This window comes from Pyrus communis, chromosome 8, assembly GCF_963583255.1.
Source record: "Pyrus communis chromosome 8, drPyrComm1.1, whole genome shotgun sequence".
In the NCBI taxonomy this organism is placed as follows: Eukaryota; Viridiplantae; Streptophyta; class Magnoliopsida; order Rosales; family Rosaceae; genus Pyrus; species Pyrus communis.
Genome location: NC_084810.1, coordinates 5,650,760 through 5,665,189, shown reverse-complemented (window position 1 = coordinate 5,665,189; position 14,430 = coordinate 5,650,760). Strand labels below are relative to the sequence as shown.

The 14,430-nt window shown below is 36.7% G+C and overlaps 2 protein-coding genes across 4 annotated transcripts; one reads left to right on the top strand and one right to left on the bottom strand.

The window, feature by feature from the left end:
- Positions 1–3,319: 3,319 nt before the first annotated feature.
- Positions 3,320–5,293, top strand: LOC137743354 (CBS domain-containing protein CBSX5-like). Its single transcript, XM_068483235.1, has 2 exons — positions 3,320–3,723; positions 4,037–5,293. The coding sequence occupies exons 1-2, from the start codon at positions 3,365–3,367 to the stop codon at positions 4,920–4,922; spliced, it is 1,245 nt and encodes a 414-aa protein (XP_068339336.1). The 5' UTR covers positions 3,320–3,364; the 3' UTR covers positions 4,923–5,293.
- A 3,580-nt stretch (positions 5,294–8,873) lies between these two features.
- LOC137742114 (ultraviolet-B receptor UVR8) lies at positions 8,874–13,720 on the bottom strand. 3 transcript variants are annotated; one of them, XM_068481869.1, is made up of 7 exons: positions 13,304–13,720; positions 12,634–12,980; positions 11,722–11,931; positions 11,043–11,153; positions 9,893–10,261; positions 9,696–9,803; positions 8,874–9,464 (listed from the first exon to the last, which is right to left on the bottom strand). In XM_068481869.1, exons 2-7 carry the CDS (start codon positions 12,970–12,972, stop codon positions 9,123–9,125), a joined length of 1,479 nt encoding a protein of 492 aa, XP_068337970.1. In that variant the 5' UTR covers positions 12,973–12,980; positions 13,304–13,720; the 3' UTR covers positions 8,874–9,122. The 3 variants fall into 3 exon arrangements, with proteins under 3 accessions (XP_068337970.1, XP_068337969.1, XP_068337971.1); XM_068481868.1 differs by having other exon boundaries at positions 12,634–13,303; positions 13,433–13,720; XM_068481870.1 differs by having other exon boundaries at positions 13,433–13,720.
- Positions 13,721–14,430: the final 710 nt, after the last annotated feature.

Below are 14,430 nucleotides of genomic sequence, written 5' to 3'. Positions count from 1 at the left end.
CCAAGCATATATAATCTTGGCCGTCTATCGACTTGTTCCCGTTAAGCAACTCCATCCCTTAAAAATGAGCTAGCCCAAAATTTATTTAATCTACCAAAATGAATAGTAATTGACCCCAATGAACAGTAATTGGCCAAATGTATCTCCATTCCTAAAAAATGAGCTGGCTCAAAGTCTAGTCAATTCGTATTAAAATATTATTAATTTTTTGCACACAAAAGTATATGAAAGCTTTGGTTCAAAGTGTTGAAAATATTGAAATGTGGTGTACGGTGGAAGATGATGGTTAGGTATTTATAGAAAAATAAATAAATAAATTTTCGTCTTATTTTTTCTGTATTTTTAAACAATTTTTTTAATAATTTTTATTAAGTTAATTAATCTAGATCGTTGGATTTGAAAAAGATTGAAATATAGCTGCCCAAAATTGGACATGTGGCCAACGGTAAGAATTATGACATTTTTTTTATGTTTTTTGGCCAAAAATCCTGGACCGTTGATCTAGGAATCGGACGGCCCATATGTTGCCACGTCACTAGCCGTTGGGTTTGAAATTCAAAATTTTTTTACCGTTGGAAATCCAACGATTCAGAAAACTAGCTGTTAGAAATCCAACGGCCGAAGATGCGCCACGTGGCCCATGACCCGCACCCCTTTAGTGCGCCTGCAACGCAGGGCCCTCCGTCTGTTACTTGTTGGGAATACGCGCCTACACGCATGTGTTTCCCACGCACCTGACGCAAAAAAAATAGCAGGCATTCGATGTCGTCATGCTGATGCCAGCATGATGTCAGATAGGTCGGTTCTTCAATCAGTCCATTTCGGGTCGACCTACAAACTGGGGTGGACTTTGAGTTGGCCTATTTTTAGGGATGAAGGGGTTTTTTTGGATGCCAGCCTATATTTTAGGCTTTGGGTCAACCTCTTAAAGAGGGTTGGAGTTGCCCTAACCCAATCCTATTTTCCTCTCAGTGGTCTCTCAGCTGTCGACTTTACGACTGTGAGAAGAGCCGCTTCTTTCTTGCTTGGTAATGGGGGCTTCCATTCACGGACGCCATCAAGAGTGCTCTCTAACCGTACGTGGTTTCACTCTCAGCAGTAGCGGAGTCAAAAACTTCGAAGTAGCAGGGACCAAACACTGGCCATCCAAAACTTATAAAACAAATTATTTTTCTTACGCACAATATGTATACAACTGATACACAAGACCCCAATTAATGTTGGCATCTTTAACTGGGGATGAAATGTCCTTTTGTATATCAATATCTATAAGTTAATTTTCGATATCTAACGCTGATTTGATGATGACATCGATATCATCAACCGTCAGTATATGCAATGAAATAGCGAAGAAAGTTTTTTATTGTGATCGGAATACGGTAAGTAGTGTTTTCATATAAGTAGTGGAAAATTATATTTTTAAAGTTATTAACTTTTTAAAACATATATCTCATCATTTATATACTGATACATAATGTACCACCTCGTGTTTCGATCACATTGAAAAATCTCTAAAAAATGTGGTCCAAAACTTAAAGATTCGGTGAAACTATTTAACATGGTTAATAACACTATAATATGTACTTTCATACAATGATATATTTATTTACTCTAAGAAAATTTGACAAGTTGTACAATATGTCTATCTATAAATTAATATTAAATTCGTCATCCACTGAAAATAAACTTAAAATGTAATGGATAAATATGTATATAGTATTTATATAGGAGTATTCTTCTTCATTTGTAAATGAAAGATTTTAGATTCAGTTCTTGTTAAAAATAAATTTAAATAATATTATTGTTAGTCTATCGTGAAAATCAGCCATTCTCTCACCTCTCATTGCAGATAATACCCATTAGAGTAGAGTTTTCATTTGATCAATGACTCAATATCCATTTAGTAGCCCACCCTCAAACCAAGAAGGAAAACGGTGGAGTGTGCTTGAAAAGTGTTTTTTTTAGTACATCGATTTTTTTACATTAGGGATAATAAAAGTTGGCTATGCCACATAATAAATAATCTAATTTGGTATAAAATTTTCTATTCACGAGATTCGAATCTAAGAACTTTCACTTTCAAGTAAAGAAGAATTCCACCTGACAGTAATACTAGCCGAAAAGTTAAAAAGTAATGTTTTTAAAATGTAGTCGTCTTCTTCCTAGAGAAATTTTTGGGTGTTCCGGGTACACCAAAAAATTTTGGTGTACCCTCACTCATAATGGTGGACCCTACCCTCACTTTTTTTTCAATAAAATAATAAAATCAAATTTTAATGAGTGTGGGTACACCAAAATTTTTTGGTGTACCCGGAACACCTAAAAATTTTCCTTCTTCCTAGTCAAGATCCGTACAGAATCAGTGTTCTGTCAAAAATTTGCAGGGGCCATGGCCATGTGTCATGGACTGCACAAAAGAATTGTGCTACCATGACACTTGGGAGTGCTATATATAAGGTTTGTCAGCGTAGGGGCAAAGTCCCGAGGAATCAAATTATGCGAGAGATTATAAGTAATTGAATTATTTTTTATATAACTAATTAATTTTATGATTAAACAGAATCTCAACTTTTTCAAAGTAGTAGAGTAAGCTGACTCGCATATAAAGTCTAACAATTATATGTACTCCACTTCCCTATATTTGTCTGGTTCACAACTTAAACTTAAAAATTTGTCACACATGAATAGACGTGTGAGAATAACAAATTCCCACATTGAAAAGTGACTAAATCATACAAGGACTTATGAGTAATTGAATTACATTTTATATTATCAATTAGTTTTATAGTGAAACCTTAACTTCTTCACATTTAACTGTGCAGCCAATTCCTATCCCCACTTCAAGCTCAGGGTAAGCTTTTAAGCTTCAAATTATACATTAGTTTTTCATTAATTATATCGTGGTCTACCATGTCATAATAGTGAAGAAATATACCACATGATAAACACTCGTCACATAACGTTACGATTTTGTTTAACTTATATTACCCATATTTATTTTTCATTCATACATTAAAACATGTGACATATGAATCATATCATTTATTTGAATTAAACATATAATTTAGATACTCATAAAAAGTATTAATAGAGTACAGTATTCTAGATTTTCGATTTGATTTATTGAACTTTTGTGCACTCTACTTTAATTTATTTCTGTTGTAAGAGCACCCCAACATTTTCCTAACCAAACTATCTCCACACGCCTACCCCTGTCCTTCTCTTATAAATACTCCTCTCTGGTACCTTCGTACCCACTTCACACCACCTTCACCACAAGGGTTCTAAAAGGTTCTGCCTCTTTTAGCTCATCCCTCCTCCGCCTCCTCCGCCTCTCAACCATTCTCACTTAACTTGTACTTGCATGGCAGTGAGCTTCTTGAGGTACGAGGTATCCGACCTCTGTCTAGCCAAGCCGGCCCTGAGGTCCCTCTCTGCCTCCGCCACCGTCGCCGATGCCTTGGAGGCCCTGAAGACCTCCGACGACAACTTCATCAGCGTCTGGGACTGCAACCACTCCAAACCCAAGTCCCTAGACGGCGTTGGTGGTGGTGGTGGCGGCCAGCTCTGCCGCTGCGTTGGCAAGGTCTGCATGGTTGATGTCATCTGCTATCTCAGCAAAGATGACAGCTTGACGTCTCCATCCGCCGCTCTCAAGGCACCTGTCTCTGAGATTTTAACCAAAGTTCCTGGCCATGTTATGCACGTGGAACCTTCCTGCAGGTACTGAAAACCAAAACCCATGTCTTGAAATTTCTTATATTTCTCAATTTATTTGGGTTTGATTTGCGTTTTGTGATGAACTTGGCATTGGATTTTCTTTATTTTTCAGTTTTGTTTGAGTAATTGACAAATTGGAGCCAAAGTTTGGTTAAATTTCACTTCTTGACAAACCCATCGACAGAGTGTTCTAATTATTATTATTTTTTAAATCCCAGATCAGATAAATTTTTCATCTGAATTTTGTTTCTTACTGTGAATTAGCGACCAATTTACCCAAATACTTAAATCTTTTTACTTTACTCTTTATTTTCAGCCTGCGAGCAGCCATTGATTTGATCCTCGAGGGAGTCCAGAACTTGGTGGTCCCAATCAGAACCAGAAGCAATTCGAGAAGAAAACAGCACCCAAAACCCATCTCCGCCACCTCCGCCACCTCCGCCACCACTATCCACAACGGCCAAGAGTTCTGCTGGCTAACACATGAAGATGTGATCAGATTCCTCCTCAGCTCAATTGGGCTCTTCTCCCCTCTGCCAGCCATGTCCATAGACTCCCTTGGCATCATCAGCACCGACATCCTTGCCATCAACTACCACTCCTCCGCCAGCTCCGCACTCCAGCTCATATCTCGCTCTCTCTCCCAGCAGACCTCGGTGGCGGTTGTCGACACAGATGGGGTCCTTATTGGAGAGATCTCACCCTTCACCCTTGCCTGCTGTGATGAGTCAGTGGCTGCCGCCATCACCACCCTCTCAGCAGGGGACCTCATGTCCTATATTGACTGTGGTGGGCCCCCTGAGCACCTGGTAAAAACTGTGATGCAGAGGTTGAAGGAGAGGAAGCTGCAGGGGGTGCTGGAGAATTACTCTCTGAGCTCATCAAGTAGCTATGCACATGCATTGATGATGACATCATCTTCTTCCTCCGACGAGGAGTCATCGGTGTCTCCGAACACGGCTCTGCGGCCGACTAGGTCCGGGAGGTACACCCGGTCGAGCAGCTACTCGGCGAGAATGGTGAGGAGGGCGGAGGCCATTGTCTGCCACCCGAAAAGCTCACTGGTTGCTGTGATGATTCAGGCAATTGCTCACAGAGTAAACTATGTGTGGGTTATTGAGGATGATTGTAGCTTGGTGGGAATTGTCACTTTTTCTGGGATGCTGGAAGTTTTCAGAGAACATTTGGAAACCATGGGTTAGAAAGTAGGAAGGGCCTGCCTCCGCCCGGCCCCTGACATTGTATCATTGGATCGAGACGTCACGGATCATTGGAGATCTGAAGGATGTAGGGGGTGTATTTTCTAGAAATGTTTTCTGGGAGGAGTTTGTAAGTGTACAAGTTTTGGTTTTGATCATAAAATGAGGTCGGAATGAATAAAACCATGGGGTAAAAAAAAATATGAAAAAAAAAAAAAAATTGAGGTAGTGATGTGAATAGGAGGGGGAATCTTGTGCTCTGAATTTCAAAGTTTGGTTTTGTAATGTTTTTGGCACTCGGAGTTTGTATGATATCTGAAATGTGATCTTTTCTTCTTTTTACAATTTGATGTTGGAAATTGCCTCTTTTGGCATTGGCATGGAGTTTTGCAATTTTCATTTTTTACAAATAATATTTCACGTTAGAGAGAGATTCGAATTCGAATGCAATTGAGAACACAAGCACCCAACTTTAGTCTACTAAAACTTGAACGTAGAGTGAGAATACAATCATACTACGTAGTGACTCGATTCAAAATATGTGTCAAAAGTACATGTTCTCAAACCCTAAACCGTAAATATACATTTTCAAAATATGTGTCAAAAATACATGTTCTCAAACCCTAAACCCTAAAATATGTGTCAAAATACATGTTCTCGAACCCTAAACCCTAAATATACATTTATTTGATGGGAATGATTTGTCAAACTAATAAGAAGACAGGTCATATCCGCACTACGCATACTGACGTCATGGCATGTTCACCTCAAGATATTATTTATTTATTTCTCACTGTCGCTTTTTAAGTACCATTTCTGTATGCATTTACATGTATACCAACATAGCAACACAAAAGCAACCATGAAATTATCAGTTTTTATGCTCTTTTATTTATTTATCGACCAAAACCAAAAATTTTGCGATTTGCCACAAAAGGTGCTTTGGTTCTTGACTCAACCCATGACTTGTTTTTGTTGATTAAATTTTCACTGGGAGAGAGAAGAAAATTATAAACTTGGAATAGTTGGAAAAAAAATACATCGTATTACTGATTGTATATTATTATTTTAAAATTAAATAAGTCTATAAATACAGTGCGTTATGCAATTGAGAATAATTATAATTTTCCTGATGAAACTAATAATCGCATATGAACAACTCGATAACAAGAGAGATTAAAATTCTCTGTGCAGAACGTAAGCAGATTAGGATTATGACTTTCATGTTATCTACAATCTTGGTAAATACATCTCTGTCAAACTTATCTGTCACCAAAATTGGCATCAGAATATCATATGCTTATCCCCTGCCACATAACATGTAGAGCATATGCCATGCTGATCCAAATTACAAGGGTGTCCAAAGTTCTACTGATCATTTCTGCTTCTCCACTGCTTTTGCTTTTGGCTGGTAGCCGGTACAGTAGGCAGGCTTTCACTGATCCCTACCCCAAAACCTGCTTGCCAGTCAATTCACCTCTTTCCATCCATGTTGTAGAATATTCAAGCATTTATTTACATCCGTTTAAATTTGGTTATGTTTAAATATCATCTATGTCCATATAGCCCGTTGAAGGCTATATGTCAAATTCACCCAATTTTGGTAAAATGATCATTTGGGAACTGTTTCGAAAGCAAATAACGAAGTATTTTTATCATAAATGGTTTTTGAAATTAAAAATCAATCAATGTGATCTCTAAAAGTTGATAGTACAAATTATTATCATCATTCTGTTTGAATTTTGTTAAAAAATCTGTTAGTATGCTGACGTGGCACAGTATAGGCTCCTCACTTTATGCCGTGCCACGTTAACATACTAACAAATTTTCTAACGGAATTCAAACAGAATGACGATATTGATTCGTACCACCCATTTTCAAGAACCATATTAATTGATTTTCAATTTCAAATACTATCTTAATAAGCTGTGTCAATTTCAAAGACCATTTGTGATAAAAACCCAATAACAAAAAGTGCATTTGAGTTACGACAAGAACTCCACGTGCTTTTTAACAATCACTTACATCTCAGTTAAAATTATCATGCTCTTTTAATAAAAATAAAAATAAAATTAAAAAAAAAAAAAGGTTTATGAACAGAAGTATCTCGGATGTGGTTGTGGACCTGTGGTTCCAGAAAAATTAAAGAAAATGTTAAAAGCAGATGAATGGATAGGAAATTAGCAACTCTTTACTGTAAAGTATAAAGGGCATTGCAATTAGCTTAAAAATTAAACAAATAAAAGGGCAAAAGAACAAATTAAGATTTGCAAAAATGGGCCAGGGAAAAAAGTCGTCCTTTAAACGCGGTTTTGTTATGATTAAGTTATATACAATAGAGGAATTTTAATCATATACAATAGAGGAATTTTAATCATCCACTTTCACGTTATAAAGTTTAAAAACATAATTTTTTTAGCATTTTTCTTTAAAAAGATAAAGTGACCTGGAGTCCCATAAGTAAAATAGTGAATAAAGAAGGAAAATGGTGATTAGTGGTTAGAAATTATTTTTGAATTTTTTTATTTAAAATTGAACACAAATAGTACCTGACGAAAAATGAACACACGATGTACGACAAACATGATAAAGTGAGCTTCAGGATCCTCATCCATAAACTTGAAAAAACAAATCTTTACCAAAAAAAAAACCTTTGGGAAAAAACATCCTAGCATTTTAGTTGGCAAAAGAGATGTGCCACCATGATCAGTATTATTTATGATATTTCCAAGCTCAGGGTACAGAAAGGGAGAAAAAATGTGTATTAATAAATTGTCACGTGATAAGAGATAGTCACACATAAGTATTATATTTGGAGACAGTGTAGAGACACATGTACTAGTAGAGAGACTTAAATAAAGTGGGGGCGTTAAGTTGGTCATGTTTCAAATTTATCACGTGACGTGTAACCATAATTTTAATTTTCTCACATAACAATGCATAATTAGTTAAAACACGACCACTTTGACAATCTTATTTTATGCAAGTTTTTCTTATATGCAGTAGTGGAAATAGAGCATAAGTTGCACTTTTGTGGTTGGAATTTAGAAAGGAGGAAAACATAGCTTGTTCTCCTCTTTTGATAAAATTGAAGCATAGTTCCTGAATTTTGGTCAAATTGGATCTTTGCACCTCTAACTAAAAGTCAATAAAAATTGGTGCTTGAATTTGTCACAATTTGAAGCACTGTGTTTTTTTAGGTAACTCCGATAAAACTTCCGTCCAAATTATGATATTTGAAGCGAAAAATCTGGATAAAAGTTGTAACTGAGTAACCTTCCGCGTTATGACAAATTCAGAAATCAAATTTTACGTATTTTTTGTTTAAGAACTCAAACTTCAATTAAGCCAAAATTGAAGACCAATGCTCCAATTATCTCTTCCTCTTGCAAACTTCCAACTACTTAACAAACAACACAAAAGGAGGCACGCTTGTCACATGGATCATATCTTCTCATTTCACTCTGCTTCCAACGTCCCATTTAAAGGAGGACAATTGACATTAGAACGCTGTCAGAAAAGATAATAAATATTTCAATTCTTTATAGTTTGATGAAATCTGGCAAACTTAGAAAGTAGGTAGTGTCTCGTACTACAAATATATTAATGTTGACCTGGACTGCCAACTAAATTTGTACCCTTACTAATTAAAACCTCAAATCCAAAAGACGTGACTATGCTTCGAGAAAGTCCGTTCAAACAAATATTGTCCACCATATAGGTAGGTACGATTTTTATGTTACCGACACGGCTACGATGGACTAATGATTATTTTAAAATCCCTGTTGGCTGGCCGGCCGGCCGCACGTACTTGCATTCTACGGCATAATGACGCTTATTATGTTAGCATCAGTCGTGCATGGATGGTATCACAGTCCTTGATTGATGCTAGCATAATATGGTATCAGAGAAGTAGGCATAATTTGAAAGAAGCATCGTTGACAAGGCAACCTGGAAACTGAAACAAAATGAACACAAAACGTAGCTGTACTTCTTATATTATACGCAATCTAATTTCCCACAACAAATATCACACACAAATTATCATGTAACGCCTTCAACATTTTCATCTCACAGATACACAAAAGCTATTTACCCTATACTTAACAAATTCGATTCAAATTATGGCAGGAAATCTCATGGTGTTTGCTAAGGTCATAAGAAATCATACAACTCCACAAAGCAGATGGTTTTTTCCTGAGGTCAGAGGCATTCTGTAACGCGATCCATGTCTTCAGCCGTTTCTTGTATGAAGATTTCAGTTGGTTCAAGGCAACATCGCAATGTGTCGTGCCCGAGTTGTGCCCTTTCGTTATCTCCAAATCCAAAGAGTTGTCCGCGGTTAGTGAGAACAACAGTATGGTACAGCCCAGTGCTAATCTGAGAAACATGATGAGCTCTTAAGCTATCGAGGATTCGAGGGCTCAAGATCTTATCAGATAATCCCCTGTCGGGAAATCCAAGGCTACCAAAGCTCATCCAACCACAACCATATACTGTACCATTGTCGCAGAGGAAAAAGGTCTTCCGCTTTCTAGCACACACCTACAGAGTACAGTAACTGTTATAGCACACCTATGGATTAAAACGAGAAGTTCCACATGAAAAGGGAAAAAAACAGGAGAAAGATGCACAGATTTGTATGCGAGTTTCACAACGCCAAAGTTGTAGTGTTGGAGCATTGCATCTACTCTTAACAATTGAGGGCAACATAGAACAATGGACTTAAAAAATCATAATTTATTAGAAATGATAAGATGAATGAAAAATCCAAACCTGCACAGCGAGGTGGCTTTTGAGCTTGGTCAAGAGTTCTGGGGTGGTCTTGTCAATCTCATCCCCATGGCCTAATGCACCGCAGTAGCCTTTACCCCAAGTATGTACCTGCAATTTCCATGGTTTTTGACAGAGTCAAATACATGCCAAGCACAACAATAAAATATTGAAATTTTGTCACCGGTTAGGAGACTAACAAATCCATTGGAATCAAGTGCCACGGCATGCTCATCGCCTGCAGAGACTCGAACCACATGAATACCCTGTCTTTTAAATTTTTGGATTGCACGTGGCTGAAACTCATCATGCTGCTCTCCGTGGCCAAGACAGAAGTTAGAACCTGACCCAAAAGAGTACACTAGTCCATTGTCAGTTACAGCTAAGACGTAATTCGGACCAGCAGCAATCTGAACAATGGAACCAATGCCCTCGGGCATTTCAATCATTTTGGGAGTTGGGCTATCTATGGTGTCTCCATGACCAAGTTGACCATGTGTATTGGCCCCACATGTATAAACACGACCTTGTCTTGTAAGAGACACGGTAAAATTAAGCCCTGTAGCAACCTGAAACAAGTTCCAGCTATTTAATGTCCAACTACAAGTTGTATAAATAGGCAAGGAAAAAAGAATTGGAGTGAAACAAGTTCCAACAGATAACTCATGAAGATATAGTGATACACATCGACATCAGAGAAGATAAAGAGTAGAGTAATTATCACCTAAGAATGGAATAAAGCATAAGATCCATTTACAACAATGGAGAACGAGAACTTGGGCCATTCATATCTATAGTTAATAGTTTTTCTCGATGAAAAAGAGGAATGTATAATTGGAAGTGGTCCGAATCAGACCTCTAAGACTGAGCACATCATCAATCAAAGTATTTAGCTTCAAATTCCAGAAGCCTTCAAAAGGCTTCCTAGTTGTTGTTTTCTTGAGCAAAGAGTTATATTTCTATGGTAAAGAAGGGTGATGTTTATTTTACCTACAAGTAGAAGAATCCAATAACTAGACACATCATTTAAAAGTAATTCCATAATCCAGAAATCATAGTGCAGGGGTTACAAATTAAAGGAAAACAGAAGAACAGAAATTGTAGTTCAACAACTATATAGTCTTTGAACAGGGATATTCATCCATAATACTACACAATGATTCGGTGATTCGTTTCCCAAAAATCCAACAATTCCTATTGTTGACACAATGAAGGGAAAAATTCTCCACAAAAATCTCCATTAGCTTTACCCAGAAGATTGTATAATATCCACTGATTCTGACACTTTTTTTATCTATTTGAAAAAAATTCATTGTCATTTATAATACAACAATGAGGATATAAGTTTACCTGCTTGCAAGGAAGTCCTTTCAATGCCTCAACAAGCCTAGGCCTAAAAATTGGCCGGTTTGTATCTTTATGCCCACAACAAAATGATGAATTATCCCCACATGTGAAAACCTGTATCAGTAACCAAAAAGCGTCATTACATGACTAGAAGGACGGTCATGCATAATATCTAAAACGCTTTGCAATGCATATTCAGCTTCTATAAGAGTGACAATTGCCAAGACACGAGCACAAATTTAATGCATCAAGGCAACTCTTAGAAGACTAATGTGGGAGTGACCTACTAAGTTTTGAGTATATAAGATATGGGAAGTATAAATGGTACATAGGTGCAGAAAGCTGTGTGTGTGTGTAGATAGCCAGATATATCGATGGTGGAAATCAGACCAAATTCTAAACCAGGTTTCATGATGGGATCACGGAGGCTTGCTAAACCTCGACAATAACTTATAAGTGCCTATCACTGCCAAAAAATCAACAACCCATGGGTGTCATAACTTGCAAAAAAATCAAAGGAACATTGACAAAGTCGACGGCAGAATTTAAATTATGAGTGGAAATATTGAGCACAAAATGATGGAGAAGTATTTCTTATGTATTCACATCTAAGATACAAAAGAAAACTATTTGTTCATCTCAGAATAAGGTATACCATGTTGAGGTATAAGCACGTACTAACCTCTCCAGATTGCATAACAAAAGCAGCATGGTTGTGGGAGGCTGAGACTTGGACCACGTGCGCTGGAGATGGAAAATTAATCCGGGTAAATGTTACACATTGCTTAGTCTCAGAGCCATGCCCAAGAACACCACACAAGCTGGCACCACATGAGTACAATGATGAATTGCTGATTAGCAATGTGTGATACCGTCCAGTTGTAATTTGCATCTGTTGATAAAAAAAATCTTAATTAACCATAACTTTTAGCCAGCAGCTATCAAGGACCAGAAAATTGTACAACAAACTTAACACAGCATAAAACAACAAAAAAAAGTTATCAATATATCAATAGGTCGATCTAGCTAGCAAACCTCTAGAAGACATTATATTAATATCTTTGTTCTATTAGCAGATAATCTAAATAATGTCATTTTCTGCGAGTCTTCCAAACGGTTAAGTAATGGAAAGCAATCCTATATATTACAGTATCAAGTTACTTTAAAATCTATATCTCATTTCTCATTTTCCTTTCAACCAGAAAGTACTTAAAAATAGTTTCTACTGCTATGCAAATAAGATTGCAAAAATTGACGAAAAAAAAAAAAAAAAGTAAAAAACTACTGGCAAAAGTTTATTAGGCAAAAGAATTTAATACCACACAATTCAGGTTGGTTTTGTACTTACACCTTAAATATAGATACCAACTAATCTCAATGCAAGAATTTCAAGAATTTAAATAAATAAAGGATTAAATTTCCAACAACAAAAATCATTTCATGTAAAATGGGTAGTTTATGATTGACTAAATTAGAAAACTCCCAAAATATATTATCACACACATTGGTGTTCTTTCCCACAACCAGTACTCCAAATTGCTGATAAAGTTCATTCATGAATCATAAGAAACTGCAAACAATAATGAAATAGTACATTGCCTGCTGAGGTCTCAACCATGTCAGATGATTGCTCCACCGATTGCAAGAACCTCAAGACCCGCTTCCATTTCCCACCACACCGATTAAATAGCTCACTCTGAGCATCCCCTTCCATTTTAGCATATACAGAATGGGACACGCATAGCTGATATGCAGCAAAATCCACCAATGACCGAAACTTGTGAGGGTATAAGCACTGATTCCCTCCAAATGTCCTAGAAGTTAACTCTAAACGTAGAAGATCAATGGCATTAAGCCTTCCCGAGCTCAAGATTTCTAAAACCAAATGTGACGGCAAGTCCTCCATTGACACCGGCCTATACCCCATCGCCATTATGAATCCTTCAAATCCACCAGCACCAAGAAAATACCAAATAAAATTGTATAACTATAGTCTTATATATATCCAATTAAAAGGAATTGAGCTTCACTATGATGATTGATGAGTGTCAAAGTTTTAGGCGAAATCGGAGGCAATTAAAGCAACAGATGAAGAACAAATCAGAAGGGAGGAAAATGCCGCAAATGTAGTACTACAAGGGGTAACTATCAGATGAAAATTTCAAAGGATTTTGATACAGTGATTGGAAATAAATAATCAGACGGGCCAAATATCACAGCCCTTTTCCTGCAATTATCGAAAACTCGACGAACAAGGCCTTTACCTGCAAATTGTCGAGCAAAAACCGATCAAAGAACAGTAATTAACCTTTCACAGCAGCAAAAAAAGTGAAATTAAAAACCCAATTGAATCAAATGAAGATTCTAACTACAAAGCAGCAGTGAAAATTTACCAACAACAGAAAGTGGAAATTTGGAGGCTTTTGGGCGGCGATCTCTGACTTGTTCGTACGAATAATTGAGAAATTCAATCTCTGAGCTAAAAGTTGGGGCTTCCACTTTCCAATTGGAGAAGAAACGACAGAAAAAAAAACACAAAATAAAAGCCCTAATTTCCAAATTATTTAAAGGGAAAGTAAAAAATTAATTTGAATATTTAATTTGGGTTTTTTGGGGCAGAGAATAAAAGAATGGAAGCTTCAGCAAAAGCAGTAGCAGAGAAAGTAGGGGATGATGGAACGAAGGAGAAACTGGCACAGCTGGCTGGCTGTGATTGGACTGGTGGTGGTGTCTGCTGACTCTGATGTCGCGGATTTGCTTCCACGTGGAAGGGCTAGATGCTTCCTACTTGTAAGCTTCCAAATCACCAAGTTGGAGGGAGTTGTACTAGGAGTCATATGGCACTTGTCTAACCTTGCCTTTATGAAATAACACATAGATCAATATTATCATATTATCATGTAGTGTTATTAATTTTAGTTATAATATAATTAACGTATCGTTATTTTGTTTTATTTGTTTTTAAAAGAACCGAGTAATATGAGTTAATTATAGTCATGATCTCTAAACTAGTACCAGAATTTTACAATAATTCCTCTATTCAAATATGTTGTTACTATATTTTGTCACGTGCTATACTTTAGTCCTTCGTCACCTCCTTCAATTTTTCCATTGGTCAATTCATGTATTTCATCTTGCATTGATCTAACCACCCATGAATTGGGTATTTATGAAAGTTCAAGGAGGAAATTGGAGTTTAAGGGTAAAATCAACGAAATAGAACCATCCTTAAGTTTGTAATACTCACTACTCATTAGTCATTACTTTACTGTTGTAGCATCCAATCATTCAAAGTATACACATTGATCTGAAAACATGGTCTCCTAACAAATTCAATGATTCATTTCATCAGATTGAATAAATCATAAAAGAATAACGAAATTAAACGAAG

Excerpts from the sequence above, each read along its gene's own strand:
- LOC137743354 (XM_068483235.1), top strand. The coding sequence starts at position 3,365 with ATGGCAGTGAGCTTCTTGAGGTACGAGGTATCCGACCTCTGTCTAGCC. Across the intron at positions 3,724-4,036 it reads CACGTGGAACCTTCCTGCAG|CCTGCGAGCAGCCATTGATT; the intron begins GTACTGAAAACC and ends CTTTATTTTCAG.
- LOC137742114 (XM_068481869.1), bottom strand. The coding sequence starts at position 12,972 with ATGGCGATGGGGTATAGGCCGGTGTCAATGGAGGACTTGCCGTCACAT. Across the intron at positions 10,262-11,042 it reads AAGGACTTCCTTGCAAGCAG|GTTGCTACAGGGCTTAATTT; the intron begins GTAAACTTATAT and ends AACTTGTTTCAG. Across the intron at positions 9,465-9,695 it reads AAAGCCACCTCGCTGTGCAG|GTGTGTGCTAGAAAGCGGAA; the intron begins GTTTGGATTTTT and ends TGTACTCTGTAG.